The sequence below is a fragment of the Ambystoma mexicanum genome, chromosome 12 (genome assembly GCF_040938575.1).
Source record: "Ambystoma mexicanum isolate Mex_15411 chromosome 12, UKY_AmexF1_1, whole genome shotgun sequence".
NCBI lineage: Eukaryota > Metazoa > Chordata > Amphibia > Caudata > Ambystomatidae > Ambystoma > Ambystoma mexicanum.
Window position 1 is genome coordinate 32,502,775 of NC_090936.1, and position 17,337 is coordinate 32,520,111.

Genomic DNA, 17,337 nt, shown 5'->3' on the forward strand with positions numbered 1-17,337 from the left:
CGGTTCTATGGCACCTTTCTCTAGCAGGTCTACAATTTCCTGCAAGAGGAGCGGATCTGGAACTTTCAGAGAGCTGTTCCCTCTGAGGGATGCATAGAAAAGGCAGGCAGTAACCTTGGGCAACTGTCTCCAATGCCCAAACATCAGACGTAATGGCCTGCCATTCCGTCAGATGTTGAGTTAACCTGCCCCCTACTGGTGTCTTGTGAGGAGAGTCCTCAGAGCGGTTTGGAGGCGGCTGATGCAGATGCCGAGGGTAAAGAGACACCTGATGCTGCTGCGGCTTTTGTATTTTTAACCCGTCCACCCCAGGTCAATTTTTTCTGACCCCTTTGAACCGGCTGTCCTCTGCCTCTTCCGAATGCGGAATAGAAGCGAAAGGACTTACCTCTCCAAGAGGTTCCTGAGGGGTGATCTGGTGTCTGACGGATTGCAGCTCCCAGGGATTTTGCTGCTGCCTTTGATGTTTGAAGCTTTTCTAAACTGTCATCCGCCTTCTTACCAAACAAGGAAGAGCCGTCAAAGGGCATATTCAAGAGTCTGCTTTGCACATCTGGAGCAAAACCAGACTCCCGCAACCAAGCAAATCTCCTGGTTGTTGTACTTGCCGCCATGGCCCTGCTGAGGCTGTCAGCAGAATCGATGCCAGTTTGAAGGGATTCGCACATTGCGTCTTTACCATCCTTAATGATGTCTAGAAACGCTTCCCTTTCTTCTCCAGTCAGCCGCTGATGAAGCACACTCCCAAAGTGTGTGGCTGAACCATGCGAGCGTACAAGTAGCATTGATGGAATTCAACGCCATGCTATATGCAGAATAGACTTTTTTGGCCATAGAGTCATATCTCTTAACATCCCTGTCCTGTGGAACAGTAGGGTAAGCCGATCTACAACCTGATGAAGTTGCTGCCGGCACAACCAGACTCTCCGGAGTTGGGTGTCTGGATAAATATTCAGGGTCAGCAGTAGACACCCTATACTTGGCTGATAATTTTTTGTTAACTGCCGGGATAACCTCAGGGCTTTCCCAGTTTGCCAATATTTTCCTTTGTAATGCCGCATGAAATGGCACCACAGGATCCTCCTCTGAAATGTCTGAGGTTGTCTTGCTGAAAAGCAGGTGAGGGTGTAGACCACCCCATAAACCCTATTATCCTTGCCATCAAGGTCCTATAAGGGGTTTCAGCATGTTCCCCTGGGTCTGGTTTGGCAAATTCCACTTCTGGGGAAGTGTCCAACCCACTTGCTTCATGTAAGGATTCTTGGAGGTCCTTAAACCTACTTTCCTCAGAGGTAAATTCCTCTGGTACAGGAGTTGCAGATCCCTGCAACTCAAAAGGTCTCTCCTGATCCGAATTCTCCCCTTCTTCATAAATAGATGCCAAGGCTCTGGAATGATCAGATCTTGGAAATGGTATAAATCCCATTTACAGAGCAGAAGGGGCCACATTCGTCATAATTGGCTGAGAAAACGTTGACGTCATCGACGCAGACGTTAAAGGCTTCGAAGCCACCGAAAAAGGCATCGAGAAAGTTGGTTGAGGCCTCGAGGAACTCGAGAGTATCGGAATTCTACTCAAGGTTGTCGACGACATTCTCGTGCTCGAGGCTCTGGGTATGGCCACTGGCTGTGGGGTGGCCGTGGGTTTGTCCTTTCTCGGCGTCGGCGTCGAATCGACTGACCTGTGCGTCGAAGAACCCTTCGATAATGGCGTTGAAGACGCGAGTTTGCCTTTACTCGAGGGTTCGTGACGCTCTCGAGTAGCTTCTTTCGCAGGGTGCTGCGACTCACAGCGTTTTGATTTTTCGGGTCTTTCACACACGGTATCACCCTCAGCAGTCTTCGAGGGGGTCGAGGCCGCTTTCTCGAAGACGCCAAGCATCTTTTTCCTGAATTCCTCCCACTCAGCCTGAGAGCTATGTTTTGTGGGGCAGGAGACCCTTTTCGGGGAAACGGAAGAAGAAGACGACGAGGAAGTGGATCTTCGACGTCTCTTTTTTGAGTGCTTAGATATCGAAGAGTGATAGGAACTGCTTCGAGATCTAGAACGAGAATGTCTTTTGTGATGGCGAGGAGACTAATGTCTCGACTCTGCAGAGGAAAACTTTCGAAAAAGTTTTAACTGCCTTACCTCTCTCGAGCTTCCCCTTGCGCTCCTTCAAGGCTTTCGGCATCATGGACATGCAGTCCTCGCACTCCGAACAATGGTGCTCGACTCCCAGGCACCACAAACAGATCCTGTGAGGATCCGTCAATGACATTTTCTTTCCACAGTCTCGACAATTTTTGAAGTCGGACCGTGGTTCGGATGAGGAAGCCATCGAATACGAGTCGGTATTCTCGAGGAATAATGAAGTATATTTGACTGAAGAACCGAGCAATGATATTCCGAGGCCCCACGAAGCGCGGAAAAACGGAACTGAGCAACGGACGCTGTTCTAGTCTATTTATACACGTGATGAGGTTGGCGCCGATACGGAGGCTGTCGAGGGACATCGGCTCGAGGGACGTCGACGCGCAGCGCCCTCTACTGAAAAAAATTTCAGAGGCCAGCAAGCTGGAGATGATCTATCAAAGATAAGGAAGAAGTCGGAGGACACAATCCCTTCGAATGAAATTTACAGAACACTCTGATTGTTTTGGTTGGCGAGTTTTACCCACTCAATGTCTTTTGTAGATAAATTCCGTAGAGATCGAATCTGATAAAAGGCATTAAAAAAAAAAAGATCTATTAATCCGTGCCGTTCCATTAACGTTTGGATCACTGACCCAGCCCAGAATGTGTTTCATTTCCTTGGGCAGTTCCAGGAACACAGGAGTTTGGTCCCTTAAGTCTTCGAATTCCACCACAGATTTTTTCCCTAATTTGGCCATAAACTTGTTCACACCTAGGGGCTTGACCGAGAGATTAGAATCACTTGTACAAATACCCAGCTCTTCTGACTGAGTGATGATCTGAGGAGGCACCAGGCCAGAGGCTACAGACACCTGAGGCACGCCCCTGTTAATCTGAGATGCAGGTACGTTAACAGGCTGAACAATTGGAGGTAAAACCTCCGATGTTACCGGAGAGAGCACCTTTTTTATTTTGTGCAGTTGGAAAGAATGTGTGTAACTGGGTTTGCATCTTACCAGGAGTTTTTCCTGCTTTTTTGGGGTGATGGAGCACTTGCATCACCTTCACCCATAACTTTGATTTGCAGGAGTTTTTTTGCTTTCATCATTTAATTCCAATAGATTTAAGGCAGGCTGCTCCTCACTCAAGGGAGACTTCAGTTTAAACACTACGTCATTTGTATTGGCGGGCTCCGATTCAACAGCTTTGCCACTCCTAGCTAAAGTGTCTTTGTGCTTAGCTTTAGAAAGATTTAGACGTTTGAGCTCTTAGAAACAACTTCTTCGGTTTACGAGACAAAATGTGATCCTGTTTGGCTGATACCCTTAACTCCAGGCTCAATAGCTGATTGAGGGTTCTGATGCTCTTGGGCAGCTTGAGAGTCAATGATGTCCGTCAGAGCAAATGGACTGTCAGGGGTCGATGTTGACTCATCAACAGAAGCTGACAGACCTGTTGAGGCTTCCAGAGTTACAGGCCCTTGAGTTTTCGAAAGGGCATTAAACAGAAGCTGCTCGACTTGTAGAAGGCGATCATGATGAAGTTTAGTCATTTCAAGAAGGTTGATCGTTTCGTCATTTGACATTTCGTCTACCCCAAGTTGTATACCCTGCAGAGCCTGGGAATACAGCCTACCTGTGTAGCCATGAACTTAAATATCAGGATCCGTTTGAAAGCTCTGTGCTCTTGAATTTATCACAGCTGGTTGAGGAGGTACCACTGGTTGGTGTAAAGCCAAAATTTTCCCTAAATATGCAATATAGAAGGAATGTGAATGTTCCTGAGCCAGAATGTGACCTTCTATTTTGCTGATTTTTTCCATCATAAGTCCTAACGATCCTTTCATATCTCTGAGTGAGTAATGTCGTGCCCTTTATCCAGGAGATTGAGAATTCTCGTAATTAAAGGAAAATTCTGCAAATCTTGGTCATCTATATGTATCGACGAACCCTCCGGAGTTGAGGATGGAATATCCGCTGATTTTGGTAGAAGGTTGTCAGAAGAAACTGACCTTTGGTCATGATCACTGAGTGAATTAGAAGGAGGAACATCCACCTTCTTGTTGCGGAGGGAATATATTGGTTCTAACATCCTGAAGAGTGGAAACAAAAGATTCCCTTGTAGGTACAGTAAAGCCTTTGTATGAAAATTTGTCAGCTAGATTTAAGTGCACTTGCTCACGTAAGACACTTGCTCACGTAAGGCATGTGTCCTAGAGGCCGGGGTAGAAGGGCCAAGAGACAGCCAAACGTGTTTTCCCAACTCATTCATCATGGTGGGAGGAAGCATTGAGGTGTCCAGAGTAGGCACAAAGTCGTCCTCGGCGTCTTTGTGGGAACAATTCAACTGGCCCACATCGTTTCTTTCATTCGACGAGATTCTTTCATCATCATTTGCCTCTTTAACAGAGAAAGTGGGCATAATGGGGTCAGGGTTTCTTTTGGGAGATGAGAGTCCTTTCTTGAGCTCAGGTGGAATCAGAGGGCAGAGTCTGATCACCCTCTATAGCTAAAGGATTTAATGCTGGGGGATAAGAACTGACATAGATAGAAGGGACTTTTTAGTTGGCGGAAGCAAGGGAAGTGAGGCATTAGCGGGATTGTTTGCCTTGCCTTAGATTGGACCTATGTGGGCTTCACAGGGACGGTTTGTGCTTCTCAAATTACGACTCATGTTCACAGTTAACCAAAAGAAGTATAGTAAGGTACTAATATTGTACTACCAAAAGAACTAGACAGACTATCTTTTAGATAGAGAGAGATGGAAGGTTTCACTTTAATAAATAGTATCCAACTGCTTCATTAAGTGACAACAAGTGGAAAGAGGAGCAAAAGCCCATTGAAACTCAACCTTCAGGACAGAGATGGCAGCAGTGTCAACTCCGTTGCCCAGAAATCAATTCCAAAAGTATGCTTAAACAGGCAGGCGGTTTCCAAAGAGGCGCTCGCCCTAAACACACACTTCGTTCCGTCTAGATTAAAACGCCCCACAACCCACAAACACCCCCTTATGCGACTACCTGAATCGTGTCTGCGGGAGTCACTATGTTTGTAGGTTCATGGAGACATAGATAGACAATCAGACGTGCTCCGAAAGCAACAATAGTTTTGAGATCGGCAGACACCTGCTGGATTTACGTCAGCCCCCTGGGGTTCAAAGGCTCCAAGGCCCGCAGTAACACCTTGAAGAAATAACCATAGTAAAGCAAGTGAATAAGACTATGAATACGCAACATATGTGTCATGGCCCGTGACCCAAAACCCCACTGGCATGGTCACATGCCAGGTAGGGTTAAGGCTCAAGGTTCACTTGGGGCCCCAAGGGCTTTGCACTATTCTCAGACTCTCCTGGAGTCAGTCCTGGCGCCTTTTAGCACCAGGCTCATGTTCAGGGTGGAACACTGTCTTGAAGGGACTACTTTTTCATTGGAGGCCTGCAGCAAACATGGAGGCACCCACACAGCTTAGTTCCTAGAACCAAACTGTGCGGTGCAGTGTTTTGGGTGTGGTAGCCCGGACTACTTTACCTGGACTATTTTACTAGAGGGCTATATAAACCACACCCAAGTTACAGAAAGTGCTTCGTGTTATTCTGCAGCCAGCAGCGTGATGCTAATCGTGTCCAGAGACCAGAATCTGGCGATCCTTGAACAGCGGACCTGCAGAGGAGACAAAAGAACATCATTAGCAGTCTCTGCTTACCTGCAACTTTCCATCCGTCGACTGTCCGTCTTCCTGCTGCTCGCGGTCTCCCATCCTGTCAGCAGTATCATCGGGACACCACGCACTCACCGGAAGGAAGCACCTGGAGGGAGAAAGAAAGAAGTACAACGTTAAAACAGGTTCCTCACGTGGGGCGCTTTTGCGCGGCATCGAATATGGCCGCAGCATGAGAGCGCTCTGCTGGAGGCTGTGGATCCTTCTCCCACAGGAGCTGATTCGTGCGTGGTTGAGGCTCGGATTGTGTTTCAAGATGTGGCAGAGCACTTAGGGAATACTTGGATGGCAGCTTGAGGGCTGCGAGCGGCGGATCGCGGTGTCCGGCCTCGGGGCTTTGAGCGGCGTCGGCCGCGTGGACCTGGTGTGCCCCTCCACCCCCGCCTCGTTGAGTCTCATGTGCCGGGCGGCCCTGTGGCCGCGGCGTGGAGGCAGACGGCGCTTGGTACCGGTGTGCGCGTCCCACGGCACGTTCTTGCCCTTTCGGGGGCCGGGTGCCGGCTCTGACATCCGCTCCGCGGCGTTGGTGTGCCCGGTTCGGCGTCGCGGGCCCTGCTTTTGGTGGATCGTCGCTGGCCTCCTGCGCGACTGCTTGGGATATTGGAGGCGGTGGGGCGGGGGTCGTGGCCCCCATGGAGGTGAGTGGAGAGGCCCCTTTGTGTTTGTATACGCCGGTGCTTCGGGGGCTCCCTCACAGCAGCAAGTGACTTTGGGCACTTATATGCAATTGGTTGTGGCTGCCTGAGAACTGTGGTGCAGACTGGGGGCATTTGAGACCTGTGGCAAGTGGCACTCTCTAGCGAAACATCGACGCTGTGGAAGACGTGGTGGGGTATCCCCCCGGCCTCCCTCTTTGAAGAGTAGTGAGGTGCCTCCCTCTCCGTGGAAGTCACCCCCTTTTTTTTCCTCCTTGCTGCATTTTGACTTCTATACCCCTTGGGGCTCCTCTGAATTGGACTCCTGAGGGGGTGGTCCGTGGGCTGGTCGTCGGTACCCTCCCCCCACCGGTCTGGGCTACATAACGGTGAAGTGGGGCGCAGCTCGCGATTGTCCTTGTGGCTGCAAGGGGAGCTTGGACCTGTGCCCTCATACGCCCCTTAAGTCTGGCAAAATCTGGATTTAAAGTATTTCTCCTCCCTGTGTCTGGAGCCAGTGCGGCTTGAGCGCGGCCGCCGTTTGTGGTTCCCTGTATCCCCCTAGAATGGGCAACCCAAAGAAACAATCCAAGATGGAGCAATTCGCGAAGGCGGATAGAGCAATTGCCGGCCAGGGAGAGGAGTCTGGGGCTGCTCATATTGACATGTCTGCCTTAAATCAAACCCTCCTGGCCCTCAAGGGAAGTACGGACAGCTTGGGAGCGAAAATCGATGCTCTCACCTGTAAGGTGGATGTATCGACAATACAAATTAACAAGCTGTGAGGACGGATGGCTGAGGCGGAGCAGAGGATTGGGGATGGGGAGGACAAAATCTCCGCTCTCCAAAGAAAGGTGACCTCTTTGCAACAGGCAGTTAAGAAAATAACGTCGAAGAATGACGATTTGGAAGGAAGATCAAGGAGGAACAATATAAGGATTACCGGGGTGGCTGAGTCCACTCATATTGATAATATGGAGCTCTTTGTTGAACATCTTCTGAAGGAGGTTTTGGACAATCCGCCGGTTTCGAATATGTTTATGGTCGAAAGGGCCCATCGTTCACTGGTGGTCAGGCCACCCCCGGGCGCCCCGGAAAGAGCCATTATAGCCCGAATTTTCAGCTACAGGGATCGTGATACCCTGCTGTGCATGGCCAGGGAAAAGAAGACCCTGCAATGGGGCCCATCAACAATACGTTTATTTTCTGACTTTAGCCAGCAGGTGCAGGATCAGAGGAAAACGTTTCTAAGCGTTAAGGCCATGTTGCGGAAGAAGAAGGGCCGGTATGCAATGATGTATTCTGCTAAACTTAGGGTGGTGCATGATAGTAAGGTGTCCTTCATTAACCCTGAATTGGCCGAGAGGTGCGCCTCAAGCATTCCAGACCCCGCGCCTCCTACTCCGATGTCCCCTTAATTGGGAGCGACCTGGCGTAGTCATGGGGCTGCTCAATGATGCACGACGGGACCTGTGCATTGGCCATGTAAGACATCACTTTGAGATGTGACTGCACCAACTAACTTTGTCTTCTGTTGGGTGATCGAACTGTGACGTATAACCATGGTATTGAGCCTCCAAGCTTTATGAGCCGCAGATGCTGCCAGCTTAACCCCCCCCCACCCGAGCCCATCGGCCACTTAGTTTGGACTTGCATAATGTTTGTGGGGTTTAGGGTGGTGGGTGGGATGAGGGGGCCAGTAGATTGGGGTTTCTGGCGTGGGTGGAGGGAGGGTCTGGGGTCTGGTTTGTTATTTTGTTGGAATTGCTTGGGTGTCGTTAGGGGGGGGGGTCCCAGGTTATTGTATGCACAGACAGAGAATTCAGCTGGATTATATTTGGTGGTATTACCTGTCTAGTAATTGACTTTGACCTAACTTCGCATCCGCTAGGGTTCTCTCAGTCTTGGGTGTGGTTACCCCGATATATTTGTACCCAAGGGATGGGAGGGGTGAGCTTTCTTGTTGGTGATGGCGACGCTCTGGGTGCGCCCGGACAGTCTGGGTTTTCCCATGGCTGCGCTCCGGTTGATATTTTGGCGACTGCAGCTCCTTCAACATATACCTATTGACATGAGTTCTCCCCCGGGGCCAGGTTCCCCTGTCCCTTTGGACATAACTTTGCTTACATGGAATATTCGGGGCCTCACTAATGCGAAAAAGGTACGACTCATATCTAATTATGCAAGAAATCATCAGATTAACGTGTTATGTTTACAAGAGACGCACCTGAGAAGGGGTTACAAGCTCCCTGCTCTTTCCGTAGGTATGGTTCTTCTTACTGTACACATTCCCGGGGTATTGCAACTTACATTCATCGCTCCTTAGGATTTAAACTTCACAAGCAGGTGGCGGACGAGGAGGGACGATTCCTGCTGATGGCTGGGGAGATCACGACCCATTCTATTATATTTGTTAACATCTATGGCCCTAACTATGAGTCTCCCGATTTCTTTCAAACATGCTCGGAGCATCTACGACTCTTTCCGGGTTACGAGATAGTGTGGGCGGGGGACTTTAATGTAGCTCTTTCTTCCACGTGGGATAGGTCAGCATCGACTCCACGGTCGATTCCCCACGCTGTGCAAAAATGGCAATCCATTATTGTCGATTACCCCTTGTTTGATGCTTGGCGACGGTGTCATCCTGACTCTCGGGAATTCACGTTTCACTCTAGTGTACACGGGAGGTCGTCCAGAATTGATTACGTGTTTATGTCCCTGGGCTTGGCTCGCGGGGTGGTCAGGGTGGATATTCTCTTGCGTACCCTTTCGGACCATTCCCCAGTTCTGGTAAAATTCAAGGGACCCCCATCTTATCATAGGCAGCTTCATTGGAGGTTTTGCGCCTGAGCGTTGGAAGACTTGGTGTTCCGGGACGGGCTTCGCCAGGCCATCACAGAGTTTTTCAATTTAACGCGGAGTCGGTTCCCAGTCCGGGGGTAGTTTGGGAAACATTTAAGGCGTTTCTACGAGGCTGGTGTATGTCACAGGAGGGGGGGTGCTGAAGAGTATTTGCGGAGCGATAGCACGTAAGGAGAGGGAAATTAGAGATCTGGAACTCCTTCAGGGAAGCGCAGATTCACCAGCTCTGCAAACTACTCTTGGAGCGAAGAGGCGGGAGGTTCAGGCCCTGATGGACGACGAGAAGAGATTCTTGGGCGACCCTGTGGCCTCAGCGAGATATGGGGAGGGGGATCGTCCGAGTAGGACCCTGGCATGGGCTGTCAGACAGGAGAATCATTTGGAGCCTATTCTACAGGTGGAATCTCAGGGATGTGCTAGAGATAAACAAGGTATTTCGCCAATATTATGAGCAGTTGTACACTGCTACTGGTTACTCCTGGGTAACTCCGGGGTACTCCTGGAGTCTACGCGCACTGCCCTGGTTACGGTATTACCTAAGCCCAATAAGGATCCTAAACGTTGCTCCTCCTATCGCCGACTTTCATTGATAAACACCGATAATAAAATCATTGTCAAATTACTTGCAGATCGGCTTCTCCCACACATGCCAGCACTAATCCTTCCCGACCAGGCGGGTTTTATTTCGGGGCGATCCACTCAAAATAATCTGCGCAGATTATTTACTATGATGCATAATGTGAATCCAAAGGTCCCAATTGCGGTGGAAGCCTTGGACGCGGAAAAGGCGTTTGATTCTGTGGAATGCCCTTTCCTGTTTGAGATCCTGTGCCGCTCAGGCATCAGCTCTACGTATCTTGCCTGGATACGCCATCTATACGCGGCTCCACGGACAAGGGTTTATACGAATGGGGTTCAATCCGCTCCCATCTATCCATCCCGGGGCACTAGGCAGGGCTGTCCCTTTTCCCCTCTCCTATTCACCCTGGCTATTGAGCCTGTGGCCTGTGTATTGAGAGAATTCCACTCATCGCGGTGTGATAATCCGGTCACATGTATCTATCATCTCACTCTACGCGGATGACATGCTTTTATACATAAAACATCCTCGAATAAACTTGCAACCCGTGATGTGGGAGATAGTTGCGTTTGGTGCCCTGTCTGGGCTACAGATAAACTGGTCCAAGTCAGAGGTACTTCCGCTTACACCGGGAGTTACCCCACAGGATGTGGGAGAGGCCTTCGCGTGGTGCCCACAGGGGATTCGGTATTAGGGTGTCCACTTCCCCTGCACTTTTGTATCATGAAAATTATGTCTCTGCCTTGCAACATTTGTACACCGGGTGGATTCTTGGGTCTGGCTTATCATCTCCCAGGCATCCCGCATCTCCCTAGCTAAAATGATTGTCTTACCGAAATTATTGTACGTTTGCAACAACGTCCCGGCATGGCCCCCGGTATCATTCTGGAGCCGTATAGAGTCTATGCTGACTAGATTGATCTGGGAGGGGAAACGATCCCGCATTTCCTTGCGCTCAATGTGCAGCTCATATGCCAAAGGGGGTTTTGAGGTTCCTAACCTGTTTCTCAATTTTCTAGTGGCACAGATTCAGTACTCGATTTGGTGGTGGACCCCAGCGAACGATCTGCCCCACTCTCAGCTGGAGAGGTCAATTGCTCAAACAGAGGACCTTAGAGGCTTCCTTTGTGCTGAACGGGAACGACATTTGAGGACGGAGGTCCAGCCGTTGGAGATTACGCTCAGGGCCTGGGACTGCTTGGCGAAGTTGGTGGGGATGGGCTTGTGGTATTCAACCAAGATGGCCATATATAGGGTCCGTGGGATCCCTCTTACATTTGAACACATCTTCATTCAGCATTTCCAGAGTCTGCATATTTACACCCTGGGCGATGTAGCACCACAAGGAAAATTCATAACTTGGGAAAACCTTAACGCGAGATGCGACTGGACTCCACTCACCCAGTTGTTATATTTCCACCTCCGCGAGGTACTGAAATCGAAATGGCCTGACTTCCCTGATGCCCCAGAGGCCTCTCCAATCCTAGAGCATATTGTAGCCCCGCTCTCTTCTAGAAAGGTGATCTCTTCCCTGTATTGTCTGGCTCGGGGGTTTGGAGGCTCTCCTTCGAACTATAAGACCAAATGGGAAGTTAGTATGGCTCGCTCATTATCTGACGATCAATGGAAAGGCATACTTGCTCAGACTAAATCGATTTCCAGTAATAATGGATTCCGCCCGATTCATTTTAAATTCTTGCATCAACTGTATTATTCTCCTCTGACTCTACATAGACTATTTCCCCTTCGGTCATCAGAGTGCAAGAGATGTCATCAGTCCCCCGCTGATTTTTACCATGTAGCTTGGTCCTGTTCCCATGTCCAAACTTTCTGGGGTGCTGTTGCTGAGGTGATGGGGCGGGTGTTAGAGATCTCGATACCTTTCACTCCGGAAGCGTGGGTGCTGTCGTGGGTAGATCTACCTGTAAGCTGCGATAGAAAGCTGTTTGGGATGGCTTCGGTGGTTGCCAAGTCTCTAGTGGCACGTGCATGGGGGACATCTAAGGTACCTTCAACACATCAATGAGAGAACTGCATGTCAATGTATGAGCGTAGAGAGTCGCAATACAACCAAACGCTCCCCCATAACAGTAGACCCGTGCAGGAAGTTGTTGCTTGTCTTTCCTTTTTTTCTGTTTGTAAGGTTGTATTGGCATTGTCTGATGTGTTATTTGTTATGTAACTGGAAAACTAATAAAGAAAGGTTTAAAAAAAATAGGTTCCTCACAGCATTTACAGCAGTTATCACGAGAACCACATCGGGCTGGGCATTTGTTGGCCGGCGCCGCTCCGGAAATCTTCACACACCCAGAAAGACCATCATGACCTGGAAAGGAATAAAGAATACAGGTTAGCAAAAGAAGACATTACCGCACCCCACTTCGCACTTGACCTACCATCTGTCATACGCTCCTGCGTCCATCATCCTGGTAGGAGCCCGATCCAAGCTGCGCATCCAACGAACCTCTGTGCACCTAAGGGGGAATAAATAAGGAAAAAGACATTAATCTCAAGAAAGGAAAGGAAATGTTAAGACTGCTATAACCAGACTTACCTCTTTAAAGACACTTGAATGGGTTGGCACCAGTGAAGTTAACTCGGTCGCTCAAACCCGCAGAAAACTACGCGCCCCTGCACAGAAGGCAGGACGGAGAGCACGCCAGACATCACAACAAGGTGAGGAGTGGGCCATCAGATCGAGTCCAGGGGGCAGGTGGGAGGAAGCGAAATCTGTTCCCAAGTCCAGTCCTCCTGTGTTTTCAGGTCCAACCTCCATAGAAGGCACCATCCAGAAATCGGAAGGGTCCGGGGTGAATCCGGCAACCAGGGCATAAGGGGTGTCCCCGTGGATACCAGGTGAGCGTTACAATATGCCCCAGAACCGTTGTTGCAGCTACTAAATCCAGCTGTCACCGGGGTTCTGATAAGGATAGCAATTATCAATTTAGCACACACCTAAATGCTACTTCACAACCTTCTAGGGCTCAAAGGCTCCAAAGCCCGCAGTCACCCACTGATTTGCAAAGCCTGACACCTGAGTGCACAAAAGCTGTGAATTCACAGTAACACAGGTCAATGGTCATCCGAACTCCAGAGACAGCAGTGGTGTTTACTTCGGCAGATAAACAGCTAACAACAGCTTCACAATTTACTGATATCAACGGCTCCAAGGCCCACAGTCAACCAGTGAGGTGATATTCTTGACACAAATATACAGGTGAAGTAGTGTAAGCACAATGTAAGGCTTGCTGGACACAGCATAAGCACAAAGACCAGGGACAGCAATAGCTCCTACTTTGGGAGTTGGTTATCAGCAGCTTCACAACCTTCTGGGGTTCAAAGGCTCCAGAGCCCACAGCCACCCTCTAAGGTAGTGTCCTCAATGGCACAAGTACGGCTAGAGCAGCTAACAGCAGCTGCACAACCTTCTGGGGTTCAAAGGCTCCAAGGCCTGCAGTCACCCCCTGAGGTATTAACCTTAACAACACATATAAGGATGAAGGTGGGTAAGCACAGCATAAAGCTGGGTGAACATAACATAAGGACAAAGTCCAAGGTCCTGGGGGCCCACACCACTCATCACCCGCAGTCCAAAGATGACGGCAGCTTTCAGTTAGGCAGAGACCCAACTACTGAGTGCCAACCTTCTAGGGCTCAAAGGCTCCAAGGCCCACAGTCACCCCCTGAGGTTGCAGCTAAACAGGAGCATATAGGAGAGGCTACAAGTTCACCACATTCGCATGGATTCAAGGGGCACAAGTCAGAGGTGTAACTCTCAACATCAGAGACTATGATCGTATCTTGGTTCTGATCCCCAGCACGTACCAAGGCAGCATGAAAATAGGAACAGGAGCGCATAAACTGCACCCTGTAAGAGGCGCAGAGGAGCCCAATGTTAAACACACCTCGTACAGGCGCCACATAATTCGAGGACTCACTAGGCTGCAGTTCCGATGCCACACTCTCCGTTAGAAATGGAATACAGGTTCGAAGAACAGTCAGCATATAATACCGGAAATGCCTTGCCATCAGGGACATTTCTCCAGTTGACGATGTCTGGAAGGAGAAAGCGAGGAAAAGCCTTACCCGGCGAGCCAATCGAATACAGAAGAGGGGGACGCCACAACCGCGGCTCCAAGCTCCGACCGAACACCGAAAAATTGGCGAGGACACTTGGTGCAGGCGCTTCGCGTGGCCAAGGAGTTTTTAAGCTACTGCCTACTCGCTTCCTCCTAGGAATTAAAGTCCGCACTAGCTTCCTTTCGTTTCACCCGCGATGCGGCAATGGTGTCAATTTCAATTCTTTCAGCACAATTAGCAGTGGAATACTGCCCACACCAGCAAGGAGTTCCCAACACACCAAACACCTGGCGTGGACACTTCTATTGAGGTTTTACTGGTTTTGTTAGTGAATTTAATCCTGGTCATTGTATTATGGTTGCAGGACCACTGCAGAAGCCATGGCCAAGTACCTGGATTCTACTGATGTCCTTGCTGAACTGATGAGGAACTCACGGTGACAACAGTAAAGAGAGGCACACAGGATCACAGTTCAAGGGTGTTTTATTTAAACTGTATGCAGGTTGGAAAAACGCCTAATCTAAACCTAATTCTAAGATGTGAGCAACCATCAACCATCAAATGAAAAATAAGGCAGACCTGGTGGCGTCGTGTCAAATAATAAGGGCCTATACTAAAAAAAACTATCGCCAAACCTCACAACTAACACAAAAATGGGTGTGGGATCGTTTTTAGGGAAAGAAAGAAGTGTTTGTAACTAATATGTGAGGATGCGTTAGCTTGGATCTCCCTTCCCCACGTTTTCTGCAAGGGGTAAAATGGCAGCTTGGAGCACAGCACACAGTGGAGCTTCCCCAGCACGAGTTAACAGTTCCAATGGCTGCAATCAGGAGCGTCGATGGCCAAGTCTCGTTCCTCTTGAAAGACTCTTGCTTTCGAGGGCCTGATGTATTCAATAAACAAAACAAACACAAAGTTCACTTTGGGTGACAGCTTCACCACAGGGTACCCTTCTTCCGGGTTTTGACCCTTTTGACAGTTCTAATCAATATCAAGGCCTATGCGGCTGTGTGTTCCTGACCCCAAGGTCCCGATAGGTTTTCTGGAAAAATAACAAACATAAAAGTTCTGCTTCAAGTATTTTCAGGGTGTTAGCTTTCCATCCATGGATCTCCCCCATGGCCAGGTGGGACAGTGTACTTCTCCTGTTTTCCGGTTTCTCTTAGATTCTCCGTCGGTCAGGCTCAGATTTCAAATGAGCAGCAGGACAGTGAACTTCTCCTGTTTCCTCCTTAGCGGGATTCACTCCCCTTGATTGTCTTTCAATTAGTTTGCTGTGAACCTCTCTTTCTTAGGTTAATCTGATCAGGATGATAATGACTAACCCCTGGGTCCCCCACTTCTGGGCGCAGACCCTTCTCAATTTTTAATGTCTCTTCCAACAGTTCCGGTGGACATCCCTTGGTCACGTTGCCCTGGTCAACACCCTGTTTCTTGGGACTTCTAGACTTTGCCCCTCTTCTAATCAGCACCCCTCCTCGGGTTCACTCCTGCCGGTTTCATATTCACCTTTTTACTCTCAATGTTCACGGGAGTCACTTCCCTTACTTTCACCATGCGGGATTCACTTCCCTTACTTTCTTGTGTTTGTAGATCAAAGTCTTTTGATTGTACGAGGATTTTTCTTGACTTCCAGTATGACCACTTTGACCTCTTCTTGCGGCTCTCATACGGCCTTCTGGTTTCTGAAGTTTCATTCACTCTAAGGGGTATCGACCAGTCTCTCGGAGAGACACCCACGGTGTGTCGGTTTCCTCTGCAGCTGGTCTCCCCTCAACACTTTCACAGTTCTTTTAACTCAGTTCATCTTGCCACTTTGCAATTATCATTCAACATAGCCCGGCTCTTATCGGCTCTGCCCTCGACTCACCGGCTTTGATGAACCGCTTGGCTTTCTACGTAACTGGAGTCAAGGCCTGTACCACGGTAGCAGGAGTCTCCCTCACTCCTGCTTATCAGCGTCTGCACGCTATGTGTACCGTTGACATCTGCCTGAAGACACTTGTGCTATTGTTCACGGTTTTAGGGTCTTTTCTTCAAAGGTTCCAAGGGCCTGGGACGAAAAGGGCAAGGTTGCTTCTATCCTCGCCACCCTCTTGCTTCCCGCCGTCTTTCTCCTTCTCTTGAACTGCCATGCCTGGTTAGCCGTCTCGTCGTGCTGTCTGCTGTGCTCGTACTGTGCTCTCTTGCTCCGTCTTTTATCCCTATGAGGAAGGGAAAGGGCCGTCAGGTGTGTGTGTGATTTTGATCAAGACGTCTGCATTGGGACATGCCAGGTAAACTGCTCTGGTGTTAGTCCGTTCTCTGGTGTGTCGTGCGAAAGTGTTCGTAGCAGAAAGGGGGTGGGGGGGCAATGGTTTTGAATGTCCTACATGGTAGGATGGGGAAAAGGTGTCAAAAGAAGTGGGAGACTGCCTCACCCGTCAGTGTCCCACTCCCACTCCCACTCCTGAGGACACCCCCATCCAGATGATCCTCCCTCACTGGTCTACCCCCAAGAACTGGATCCAATAGCGATGGCTGTGTCCTGGCCACCTGGATGACAGATCCCCGGGGACAAGTTAGGGAGACACCTTCAGGTTTCTCACAGCAACCTGCAGCTATCTAAAGTGGGCTTGGAGAGTGCGTCAAAAGAAGATTAAGGAGGGTGTATAGCATGTATTTTGTATTTTTGATGAGTTGTTGGATTGCTGATTTTATGCATTTTATGTATTTAATGTTTTTTGTGCATACTGTTCCCAAGATGTATTTTATGTGATGTTGCTTTTATGACCTTTTGGTCGAAATAAAGCCAATTAACTGAACTGAGAACAATGCACATTCAGAGCCATTTCAAAAACCGAGAAAACTTGTGGGATTAAGATGTCCATTCTAATTTACTTTTCCACATGCAGGGAATAAGTTACATAAATGTGAGTTTATTGAACATTGATGTGGGGTTTCATGCTGGCTTGTGCACTGCATGTGCATGTCAGAAATCATAATAGGTCCTTTTCAAATTAAAATATGCAAGTCCTGACACTCAAAAGCTGCATTTTTGAAAAGCCTCCAAGAACTGTATTGAAATGGCACAAGTCTTAACAAAACAATTAAATCATATACACAGCCACATGCATGCACATCTATATGAAGTGTAGTACCTCTGCAAGACAAGGCTCAAAAATAAGAACATCTTTTTCCTGTTCCATACACTTTTTCAATCTATCAGGAATGGGATATGGTGGTAGAAAGCTTGGTAGTTGTCTTCTTGAATTTCTACATGTAAAACAGAACAATGTTATACATTAGCAGCACCTTAAACAGAGATTGAAAACATTATATTGGCAGTATAAAATAACTGTTCCATGC

General features: G+C 48.9%; 1 protein-coding gene across 1 annotated transcript in view; it reads right to left on the minus strand.

The window, feature by feature from the left end:
- The window catches only part of MOV10L1 (Mov10 like RNA helicase 1), a 1,432,366-nt gene that overhangs the window by 976,381 nt on the left and 438,648 nt on the right, over positions 1–17,337 (minus strand). The window contains exon 9 of the mRNA XM_069627860.1: positions 17,130–17,244. Within this exon, the coding sequence (XP_069483961.1) occupies positions 17,130–17,244 (115 nt within the window). The remainder of the gene's footprint in view (positions 1–17,129; positions 17,245–17,337) is intronic.